The 12,377-nt window shown below is 41.3% G+C and overlaps 1 protein-coding gene across 2 annotated transcripts in view; it reads right to left on the bottom strand.

Annotated features, from left to right (window-relative positions):
* Nucleotides 1–1,881: 1,881 nt before the first annotated feature.
* Sfxn1-3 (Sideroflexin-1-3) overlaps nt 1,882–12,377 on the bottom strand; it is a 37,782-nt gene continuing 27,286 nt past the window's right edge. For both annotated transcript variants that reach the window (XM_071589199.1, XM_071589200.1), the window contains exon 8: nt 1,882–3,106. In XM_071589199.1, the coding sequence (XP_071445300.1) occupies nt 3,047–3,106 (60 nt within the window). In that variant the 3' untranslated portion in view covers nt 1,882–3,046. The remainder of the gene's footprint in view (nt 3,107–12,377) is intronic.

Genomic DNA, 12,377 nt, shown 5'->3' with positions numbered 1-12,377 from the left:
TATATATATATATATATATATATATATATATATATATATATATATATATATATATATATATATATATATATATATATATATATATATATATATATATATATATATATATATATATATACCTGTATATATATATATATGTATATATATATTATAGTTCTCAGGATCATCAACAAAAGGATAGAGAGTGGGGCAAATGATTACTTAGGGGATGATCAGTTTGGGTTAAGGAAGGGGATATGTACACGTGATTCCATTGCAGTAATGAGATTATTTATCGAGAGGATTATAGAACACAACTAGGAGGTATTAACCTGTTTCATAGAGATTTTGAAAAAGCGTTTGATAGAGTGATTTGGGAAAAACTAATGAGTATTCTGCAGAAATAGGATTAGATTGGAGGGAAAGGAGGCTAAAATGCAACCTGTATATGTCTCAGACTGCTCAGGTGCGAGTGAGGAACGGGGAGTCCGGTTGGGCAGTTAAGAAGAGGTGTAAGGCAGGGTTGCCTATTATCACCGTTGGTTTTCAACCTGTACGCAGAGGAAATGATTAAAGAGGCATGGGAAGAACTGGAGGTAGGAATGTAAGTGGGCAGGGAATTGGTAAAATCAGTTAGGTTTGCTAATGACCAAGCTATGTTCGTCAGTTTTCCAAGGGGTTGCAAGCGTTGCTTAGTGAATTGGAAATTCATTGGGACAGGTATGGGATGATAATCAATATTGATAAAACAAAGGTTACGCGATTTTCTAGAAAGAAAAAGGCTAAGCTTAACATTAGAATAGGAGGGCAGAAACTAGAGCAGGTAGAACACTTTACCTATTCGGTAGTGTTTTTGACTAACACGGTCAAAGTATTAGGAACGTAAGGAGAAGAATTAAGCTAGGCAAAGAGGCTTTTACAAGGAGGAGGGACGTTGAGTGAAGATATTAAGAAAAGACTCTATTCTAAGAATTTAATTTTTTATAAAAAGAATTTATATGCTCGATATATTCCCTGTCCCCAAACACGCCTCCGAACACAACACTCCCTTTGATAAATGCTAGAGTGTATCCATCATAGCATCCCTCCCACCCTCTGATCCTCCTCTGAAACTGAAAACATTAGAGCAATCCTTCATCTGGCTCTTGGAGTCCTGGAACTTACCAGGAATTAATATTAGGCACTTATTACCCTGGTCTAATTATATTTTCATCCCCTTCCACCCCCATCACCTTCTACATTTTCCCTACCCTTCTAACGCTGCCCCTCCAAACCCGTCCCTTCGGAATTCTCTCCCCACCTTCCCCTTCCATCCATCGCTCCAGCCCTCGTATTCCCTTCAGTTCTGTCCCTCTCTTCCTTGATAAAGGTGGCTACGACCACTGAAAATTCATAAAATAGTGAGTCCCATTTTTGTGTGTTTCTGTATTTTTGTCTGTGTCCACTAGTGCTAAGTGTTATACATTATTTATATATATATATATATACATATACATAGTAGTAGTAGTTTTGAGGGGAGGCGACCGACAGCTGAGGTCATTTGCACCATAGGGGATGGATAGGAAAGGATGAAGGGTGGAGAGAAACCCGGCGTCGGCATTAGCCTACTCTTAACGAAAGGCGCCAAGGGGTCCGCAGCTTAACGTCCCATCCGACGGACGGCGTACTCACTCAAAGTGCCCTCCACAAAGCACTTCAAGTAGGGATCGAGAAACCTCTTAAAAATATTCAACAACGTCGGGATTTGAACCCAGGCCCTCTGGGTGGGAAACTAGTACGATAGCCACCGCACCATCTCGATCCCCCATATATATATATACAATAATAAACATAATAGTAAATATATGATATTAAATAATAAAAGTTGTAAGTCCATATTAATCTAAATAAAGAACACATGGAAATGAACACACTAATTGTTTATTATTCTCTCATTATTGGTACACAAATTCATAACACATTTGAAAATTTTTTTGGTGCAACATATGTCAATGAATTGAACATTTTAATCCACCACATTGCATTATTTTTCAGTGACGCAAAGCTACAACTAATTATTGTCTCATGGATAACAATGTGTTGGACTAGAGATATCAAACAACAGTTTCACTAACACAGGCAATGATCTAAGTCAATGGTAACAACATAACATTTTTTACAGTTTCACATTTTTCCTACTAAATGAGCAACTACCAACATTCTTAAGCTACCAGATTGAAAATAGTTGAACTGTAAACATTCTGAAACAAAAATATGAAATCGCAATTGATTTCAAATTGTTATGAGACAGTTGGGCAGTGTCACATTTTTTTGGAAATTTATAAGAAAAATTGACAGTATCAAAAACTTACACCACTCATTTGAAAAGTGGAAATGCACACAATCCGGAAATATTGGTACGTTTCAATAGGCGTGGAATGGTCTTCTTAAGGGTTTATGAAGAGACACATACTAATGGGAGCGTACTACAGATAGTCAGTCCGTTTCTTCAGAGAGGACACCGATGAAATGCCTTCATGAATCCTACCAAGTGGACAAGAATTTAAACAACTGACACACAATTACCATGTACAGATTTATGCAAATGCCACATTACAAGGACATGAGAATTAAAAACTGCAACATTTCCAGCTAAATCCTCTCAACTAGAATCCACCAATGCTTAAATCCTATACTGTAGAAATGGGTCAAATAAAAGACATGAATAGCAAAAAAATATTGAAATAGAAATAACTAGGTTTTTAAGAAAAATCAGGAAGTAAAAATATATCTTATGTCAACTCCTGAGGGAAAATAACAACAACCTAGTTAATAACCCCAATCAAGAGGTGTACCTGAGTAAGCCACGGAAAATCTAACCTCAAAGCAGAGTCAATTGAATCAACAATCACACATATGACAATGGCCATTGGGCACGTGATTACATATGGGCAAAACATGGAAACTACAGTTATCCTCAGAAAATAGCTCTCTAGAGTGATCAGTACCAAAGCACAGTGACCGATGCGTTCTTTGAAAATATCATCCTAAGGTGTGCTAGACATCAGCAAGGCATGCCCCTCCACAATTATAAACCTTTATTGAAGTACACGGCATCAACAGGGTGAGGCAACTCTTTGATTTTGTCCTGTGAAGGAGATATTAATAGAAATTTACAAGATTAATGATCTATTGATGCACACAAGAGATCTGTTCAAAAAGTTCCCAAATTCATTTTGCACCACTGTCAAAACATTTAAAACCTCAAAACTATTTTTTTAAATGCACATATAAATAAATACATAAGTATGTATCATGATACTTATGTACAATTGTATACAATAAATAAATACTCATAAATAGATTTTTTTTAAATGGCTCGAAAGAGTCCCTGGTATTCCAACTCAGTCATGCAAGTTTTAGGTCGCTTGTGTGGGTGGCATAGTCTTCATGTCAGGTTTTGGTATAACCCAAAGTGGAGTAGTAGTTTTTAGGGAAGGCGACTGACAGCTAAGGTCATGAACCCCCCCTGAGGGCGCAGGTTCAAATCCCGGCGGTGTTGAATATTTTTCAGTGGTATCTCGATCCCTACTTGAGGTGCTTTGTGGAGGGCACTTTGAGTGAGTACACCGTCCGTCGGATGGGACGTTATACTGCGGACCCCTTGGCACCTTTCATAAAGAGTAGGCTAATGCCAACGCCGGGTTTCTCTCCACCCTTCATCCTTTCCTGTCCATCCCCTATGGCGCAAATGACCTAAGTTGTCAGTCGCCTCCCCTAAATACTACTACTACTACCCAAAGTGGAGATTTTGCATAGCAAACAGCGGTATACTTTGGGCAGGGTAAAATAGAGTCCACAAATAAAAGCATTAAAACGAATGCTGAGGGGTCAAATGGCCCTTGTCCGCCAGTAAAATAAGTCTAAAAACCATGGCTTGAAAAGTACGTTACAACGTGGGTGGTTTGCCACGGATAAAACTTTGCAAGCGTAGTGGCACACCCTGCACATTGGCAAAGGTGGTTCCCCTGAGTCAGCATAGATAGTTTGGGACTGGGCTGGTCCTGAATGCACCCATGGCCACCCGAAGCCTGGCGTTGGGGGTCTCAAATATGACTCTCTAGCCAAAGAGTATTCTATCGCTAAGCAGTCCAATTTTGAATGCACCAGGGCACAGTACAATAAAAAGCATGGTAGTGAGGTCTGCTCTCCATGCAGAGTGACTTTAACATCTTAAAATATTAATGACATCTCTCACACAATATTTGGATACGTTCCCTCCAGTTTAGTCGGTGGTCCAGGATCATTCCGACGAAATGGACAGACTCCACAAAGGAAGGTTCCTGCAGTCTAGGCTTAACCTAGGTGGGAAATGGTATCCAAGAAGTCAGTGGAAATGAATACATTTCGTTTTATCTGTAGAGAAACGGCATCCGTTCTTACAAGACCTGTCATCCAACTTGTTCAAAGAAACCTGGAAGTGCTTGGAGGAGTTAATGAGGTGGGACGACCGGCAAAAAATGTCTAGGTTTACAAAGAACAGGGATGCCATCACTGGTGGTGCATTGATGCCATCCGCCATGTCCTTGATTGCAATGGCAAAGAACTTTATGTTCAGTACCAATCCTCGAGGTGCCCCGTTCTCTTGCATGAAGAGTCAGCATAGATATTTGCCAGTCCTGACTTCAAAAACACGGTCCGCTAAAAGTTTTCTCATAAAATGGGCCACATTCCCCTGAATCCCTACACGTGTAACGTGTCCAAAATTTTTGCGTCCACACTTAGTCGTAGGCCTTCTCGAAGAAGACTGAGACCACGTGTTGGCATAGTAGAAAAGCTTCCTGGATGAAATTATCAGTCAAATCATGATCTGTTCCGCCTCTGAGCATTGGAAAGAAGATGTCGCCTCTCAAGGAGACGTCGATTCACCATTCTTTCCATTAAGTTACACAGGTGAGAGAGATGGGACGGTAGCTAATGGGCTCATTTTTATCTTTGCCCTGCTTTGGATCGGGCTCCACTACAGACTCCCGCCAAGAGCTGCGGAAGCTACCCTCAGCCCACAACTGGTTGAGGGTATTGAGGACATCCGCCAACGCAGTCTCCGGAATATTCTGGAGGAAAGCATTGTGGATTCCAGCCCATTCCCAGTGAGGCATTATGTGAGTCTGCAATGGCTGTTTTCAATTCCCAGGGGGAAAAGGGCTCATTATATTCTGCCCTGATAAGGCTCTCACCAAAGTTAAGAGGGATGCCCTCAGTTCAGCTCTTTGTAAAATTTGTTGACTCAGGCGTAACTTTATGGAATTTGCATAACATATTGAAATGTGATGAAATAATTGACTTTGTAATTCCACACACTTTATTTAAAAACACGACCCAGGTTTCGACGTTGAACGTCATCATCAGGTGGTCCTCATAGAAGCACACTGGCTATATATACCTTCTGATCATAGGAGGGGGGGTGTGTTGGTCAGAGAGGGAGGTTGGAGGGGTAAAAAGGTTACAATGTAGCTGGGAAGAAAAGAGAATTACATTTTTGATTTGGAAGAGTGGTAGGTCTAGGAGTGGGGACTGGGAGGGATACAAAATTTCGTTGGCAAGATCATCTTTCCAACGGACACATTTCAAAATTTCTAACTGCTCCAAAGCATTGAGCCTTTGACCTTTCTCTTCAAAATGAATAATTATTGTCACAAAGTCACTTTTGTGGTCACTTTCGATGAGGTGCTTTGCAAAGAGGGATGTTATGTTCTTTTTTTTTACACATGTTTGGTGTTCTTTAATTCTTTCTTTAAATTTCCGTCCTGTTTGCCCAATATACTTTGTGCTACATTCTGAGCACTTTAGCTCATACACTCCACTCCCTCTCCCGTTCTTGCTGAGGAAACCTACACATAGCTCGGGTTATCGCTGTTGGCCGCAAACTGATGGGCAAATATCTTGCTTATTTATGGCGGTGAGATCACCACCCAGCCAGCTATGAGTAGTGGTGAGATACCAAATGCACCCTTAAGCCCTGAGATTTTCTTTACCCCATCCCATACCTGTGTAAGTGGGGTTCTAGGACTGATTTTGGAGAGACAGTCCATCCAGGAAGCCCTCTTTGCCTGCCTTTCGACTTGTCGAGCCCACGCTCCCGGCCATCGGAAAGAGGCCAGGTTTGTTGTCGTTGGGAACCTTTATTAAAAGGGCACCACACACTTTTCCTCATCCCGATCGCCGTATCACACTCCTCATTCCACCACGGGACAGGCGTGGGAATTGGCTTTCTGGAGGACCAAGGTACATCCGCAGTCTGCGCTGCTATGAGCGACGATTTCAGATGCTCAACATTGCATACTGGGTCGCAAGAAGCATTGTGTTTTAAAGTAAAATGGCACTTAAATTTGCAAGTTGGCTTGGTCAATGAGCTAATTCCCAAAAGGTTTAAAACAGTTTGAAGGAATGTCTCCTTTGGCGAGTAAAAGAGGAGAGTGATCAATTCCACATTGATCAACGTGAATGGACATCTTCAGCTTTGCAGTGAGATTTATCGAAAATAGACAGAGATCTATAGATGACAATTCTCCATTAAAACGAGGTCTTTCACCACTATTTAATAAAAACAGGTTAGAATCGTCTATATGTCATACGCTGTTACGTCATCTGCTGTTACTCAGGTCCATTAGGCCTCCCCATAGGGCATTTTTGGCGTTGAAATTGCCCGTTAACACTAATGGCTGAGGTAACTGACTGACAAGGGATTCCAAGTTAAAATGTGATACTGGTGCACCCTCCGCTAGATAAATGTTGCTCAATGTCATCCTCTCTGGGATGTACACTGTGGTGGTCACCATCTAAAATGGGACATTGAGTTGCACTCGAGAGGTGTAAAAGGCCTCCAGAACTGCAACTGGTACTCCACCTTGGGCTGGTTGACCACTGGTGTCGTCTGATCTAAAAACCTAAAGTGCACCCCTTTAAAATGCCCTTGTCGCCCGCCTTGAAATGAGTCTTCTGCACCCAGATGCAAGAGGGATTAAATCATGAACAGAAATGCCCAACTCCTACATCTGGCAATAAAAACCACTGCAGTTCCACAGCAATATAAAAGAAATTATAAATTTTTAAAATAAAAATAAATAAATAAGTTTTTTAAAAAGTGGTGAGATGACTATCCATTTCAAGATTATCACTTGAAATGATGTTCCCTCCTCCACTCGATCGCGGGGACCTCAGTATCTGAGATGCGACATGAAGGGTCCTCTTCCATAACCTCTGGCCTTCTTGGCTTTGCTCAAGGTGTAGGGAATGGTGTTTTTACCTGCCCTTTCGGCGTGTTTCCCTTGGTGGTTTTGGTGGTCTTCTTTGAAGGGCCCATCAGAGTAGGTGGCTTGTTGTCCATCTTACTCTTAGTCTCTTCGGTGCATTTCCTTTTTTACCCTCGCATGTCTGCAGTGGTATCTTTTGGGACATCTGTTAGCATGGCGATGGCACATTTTAGCAATGGGATGGACATGACGGAAGCAAAGGACCAGGAGAAAGTTGGGACGATTAGTGCCCAGTATTTTCTCCTCTCTTCCATAAATGGGAATTTTTCCAGCGTGTCAATCCTTCCTTTCCACTTTCATCTCTGGACAATCAGGGGAGTACACTGGGTGCGCACCCTCGCAATTGGCACAAAGAGGTTCCAAAGGGCATTCTTTAACCTCGTGTGTGTCCTTGACACAGCATGGGCAGGTGGCCTTGCCCTTGCATCGTGACGCAATGTGCCTCCTGAAGCATTGGCACTGGAAACAATGCCCTGGGTTCGGTATGAACGGCCAAAATGGAACTGATTAATAACGGAAACTTTTGAGTTGATTGCCAAGGCTTACAGTGAGGATACTATGAAACATACCACATGTCATGAGTGGTTTATCCAGTTTAAAAATGGGTGGTGATCAATGGAAGAGGACGAGCATTCCAGCAGGCTATCAACGTCAACTGATGACAACCACGCAAAGAATGCAAACAATCTTGTTTGTGTAAGTTGACATTTGGACGTCAGGGAACTTGCAGAAAAATGTGGCAAATGAACTGGCTTATGCTACGAAATCACAACTGCAAAATTGAGGATGCTCTGAGTCCCTAGCAAATTCATTGGCCTGATTACAGCAGACCAGAAACACGGGGGCCGAGATGGTGCAGTGGCTAATGTAAGGGCTTCCCACAGAGAGGGCCCGGGTTCAAATCCTGGAGACAACAAATATTTTTCAGTGGTACTCCGATCCGTACTTGATCTCTACTTTGTGGAGAGCACTTTGAGTGGGTACGCCATCTGTCGGATGGGAGGTTAAACTGTGGGCCCTTGGCACCTTTCGACAAGAGTAGGCTCATGCCGACACCGGGTTTCTATCCACCTTTCCACCTGCTCCATCCATCCCTAGTGGCACAAATGACCTAAGTGTCGGTCGCCTCCCCTGAAGACCACTACGCCCACCAGAAACAATATTGAGATCAAGTCTGTCAGGAACTGTTTGATTGAGCTGAGGGAGATGAAACCTTGTCCAGGGTCTTCCCCACCCTCCCTACTCACCAGACCTGGACCCATCTGACTTTTTCCTGTTCCCAAAACTGAAAACCCAGCTCAAAGGCAAAAGATGTCGCCATTTCAGAGATGGAGAAAAATTTGACGGAGTAGCTCATGAGCATTCCGGAAGAAGCACTCCAGGACTGTTTCAAAAAGTGGAAAAACCACTGTGATAATTGCACAACATGTGAAATATGAGGAGACCATTGTGAGGGGGACCATGACCAATATTTTATTAGTGAATTATTTTTTTGCGATGACTATGTTCCAGAAATTATTGAACAGACCTCGTGAACAAGCAGATGCACAATTTATGGCATAGGAACAATTTTAATTGCATAGTGAAAAATTTTTAATGTTTACAATTCTTGGAAGGAAGGTTTAAAAAGAAATTACTTTATCCAGAATAATGTATTCAGGAGTAGCTAGCTTGGTTCAAATATATATTTGTACTCGGTACTTTGGCAATGTGCCAAATGAGACTTGTTGTGATTTAACGGCCAGGCACTCGAAATAGAATAGAAATTCACTCTTGTTGGTGCAGTGCACTAATATAAAAGAGAGATCAAAAATAAATAAATGCATTTTTAACATCAGTGTGCTATAAATAGGGTGCATTCCAAAAGTATTGAAATATATATTTTTTAAAAAAGACGCATAGACAATATCAGTTCAAAGTGTTAATAATCTTCCAAATACACTCCATGAGTATATAATAAATGTGAAACTCCAATAGCCGTAAACAGTTTACCTTTCTAAACAAAGTAAAAATGAAATTAGTTGGCTAGCGCCACAAGTCAAGAAGGGGTAAAAGGTAAAAAAGGATAATGAGGTAGGTAAAAGGGGTAAAAGGTAAAAAAGGAGAGGATAAGAAAGGTTAAAAAGATAAAGAAACCTTTCTTATCCTCTCCTTTTTTACCTTTTAACCCTTTTACCTACCTCATTATCCTTTTTTTACTTTTTACCCCTTCTTGACTTGTGGCGCTAGCCAACTAATTTCATTTTTACTTTGTTTAGAAAGGTAAACTGTTTACGGCTATTGGAGTTTCACATTTATTATATATTACTAGCCGTAAGAGCTCATTCCTATCAATATACACTCCATGAGCATCCACGCATTTTTGCCACCAACTCTCCCATACCCAGAATGCCCTCTCAAAGGCCTCGACGGGAAACACATTTAAAGCTGTTGTCACGGTCGCTTGGACAGCCTCCATGCCATCAAAACGATGTTCTTTGAGGGTGTGGTCTTGACCCTCAGGAACCAATGATGTCTCGTTAAAATTGTCTGAATGATCGGGTTCAACATGTCCCTTCAGTTTACTATTATCGATAGCCTTTCGCTTGGGCATAAACAGTTTTGAGACTGGCTCGGCACTCACCTTTCCTCTGGCCAATTCATCCATAACAATGCAATTCAACAGTGTCACCCAAAAGAAATCATTTGACAGTCAGAAATGAACAAATCTCACCCATGGGTCACATTTTCATCGCTTTGGCCACCCTGAGCAGGAGCACCCCTTCCTGGCCCTCACTAAAACATCTCCGCCCACCTTGAAACTTGCCAGTACATAGAGCGAACTCCGCACAGACTTGCTTATGCCATTCGTGAGTTTCAGCAGCTTTTTTATCAAGTTTTCTGCAGAATTTGATTGCCTGCCAATGCACATCATGATGTGGTCTCAAAACAAAACAGGGATGCACTAAATCGGCGCTCCCGACTCCACCAACGCTCAAGAGCAGACCTAACTTGCATGCACTGCGCAGCCAGGGCCCTCCCCCATCATCATCTAGCAGCCCAACCAGTTTGAACACACTGCAACCAGCAGAGGGGAGAGTGGCAACAAAATAGTTCAAAATAAACATCACATGTCAAATCTTTCAACTAGAATTTTACAAGTTCACCAATAACTTTAAATATGTTGAAGGGAGATTCAACTTCCTGGCATAGGAAAACAGCAATGCAATAAAAAGTTTCTATTGCAACTAATGAGAAGATTGTGTTGTTTCATGAAACATTACAATTACTCCATTCTTTTACTTCATGCCTGGATGTACCAACATGGATCATACTGCATTTGAAAATACACGGCCTGTCCCAAAAAGTAAGTCAAATGATTTTTCTTGACGAAGCGGGCGATTGGAGTGGGATGATTTGTGGCAGGAAGTATGGTGAGATGTCTTGGGAAAGCAACAAGGCCCCTGCCAGTTGTCTGCAGGCCATTGCAGTCTGCAGATTGCTGCTATGCTGAACCCCTGTTCAAGGGTCGCGTCGCAAATATGCATTAAAATTTTGCATTTAACTCGAAGCAATCGGGTTCAGAGACCATAACCCTGGTTAAGGTTGATTATGGAGATGTCCAGAAAGTGGTGATGGTTTTCTGCTTCTGCGCAGGATGTTCTGGGAGGGTGGAGGGGAGGTTGAAGATGAGGAATGCCCTAGAAACATCCATCAACAACACAGTTGAATGAAAACGTGCAAAAAGTGAGACACTTGCTCAATTCTGATTGACTCCCAAGTGTCAGGATAATAGCAGAAGAGTGCGAAATCCACAAAACCACGGTGCATTGCATTCTTATAGAAGATTTAGCCATGAAAACGGTGTGCTAAGACGGTCCCCATGGTACTGTTGGAAGATTGTTTGTTTGACAATCTTGCCTCGAGCTAAACCCTGGACCACTGTGAAAGTGACCTGAATTTTTCAGAATAGGTTACTGGTGACAAGAAATGGGTCTTTGAGTACAACCCCTTCGAGTATCATTTTGGACCACTGGATTTTGTCAAAGAGGCCGTGACGAGGGGCCTGAATGAGATTCCCATTGATGCCTTCCAGGAAGCATACTCAGAGGCCCTGACATCTGTGCGTTGATGCATAACGGTGCTATTTCAAAGAATTTTGAATGAATGTATCAATACTGGCAACAATATTTTCTCAACTGACTAAGTCCTGCTTCTTTTGGGACAGACTTGGTATTCTAATAGACTGCACTCTCAACTGACTGCAGCATATTTGACTTTCTGGCTGGTGATCCAGGTACTGTACTGCTTGACGTACCCTGTAACACACTATGTACTTGTCAATTGGGGAAATAAAATTATTATTATTATTATTATTAATAATACTTTACTTAACCATAAAGACCACCGTATGGATTCAATAGTGGAAACACTCTTAATGAGCACCTTGCGTAGCGAATAATTTTCATAATGGGGAAAAATATTTCTACCAAAAACGACTCGTATTGAGCGACATTTTACATAACAAGTGATGAGGACAATGGAATTCGAATGGACTGATTGCGCGTCCGCTACTCCAGATTGTTACAAACTCGTTCTGCCAGCACCTCAATGATAAAATATTTTTACAAACTTGTCTTCAGACATATTATTTGTGATTTCTATGGTACAAATTTCGAAAATATTTTTTATTGTATTTTTATACATGATTTTTATTTTGATATGCTAACGCCATCTCTTGGCCAAAGAATCAGGCCACTTGGTTGCATAAAGCATCGCAGATCTCAGTGTAAATTACGTTTCCAGGATAGCTCAAGTGGTTGAGAGCCTCCGCTCGGCAAGCGGAAAGATCCGGAGTTCAAATCCCGGTCTAGGAAATATTTTTACATTCGTGATCTGCCGGATTCCGCCTTCCCCACCTTACCTGTGTTCGTCCTTTATGTGTGTTCCTAACCCTTTACCTTATATCTGTTTCCATGTAAATGAGTATTTGTTTGCCATTTGGCGGGATTTCGTGTTTGAATTTGTGAATGAATATAAATAAATAAATATATAAATAAATAAATATATATATATATAATAATTTGGACAGCAACAAACAATATAGAAACACATAAAAAGATCACT

The sequence above is a fragment of the Hetaerina americana genome, unplaced genomic scaffold (genome assembly GCF_022747635.1).
Source record: "Hetaerina americana unplaced genomic scaffold, ioHetAmer1.1.p SCAF_34, whole genome shotgun sequence".
Classification (NCBI taxonomy): domain Eukaryota; kingdom Metazoa; phylum Arthropoda; class Insecta; order Odonata; family Calopterygidae; genus Hetaerina; species Hetaerina americana.
Note: the sequence above shows the minus strand (reverse complement) of the source record. Positions and strands in the feature narration are given on the sequence as shown.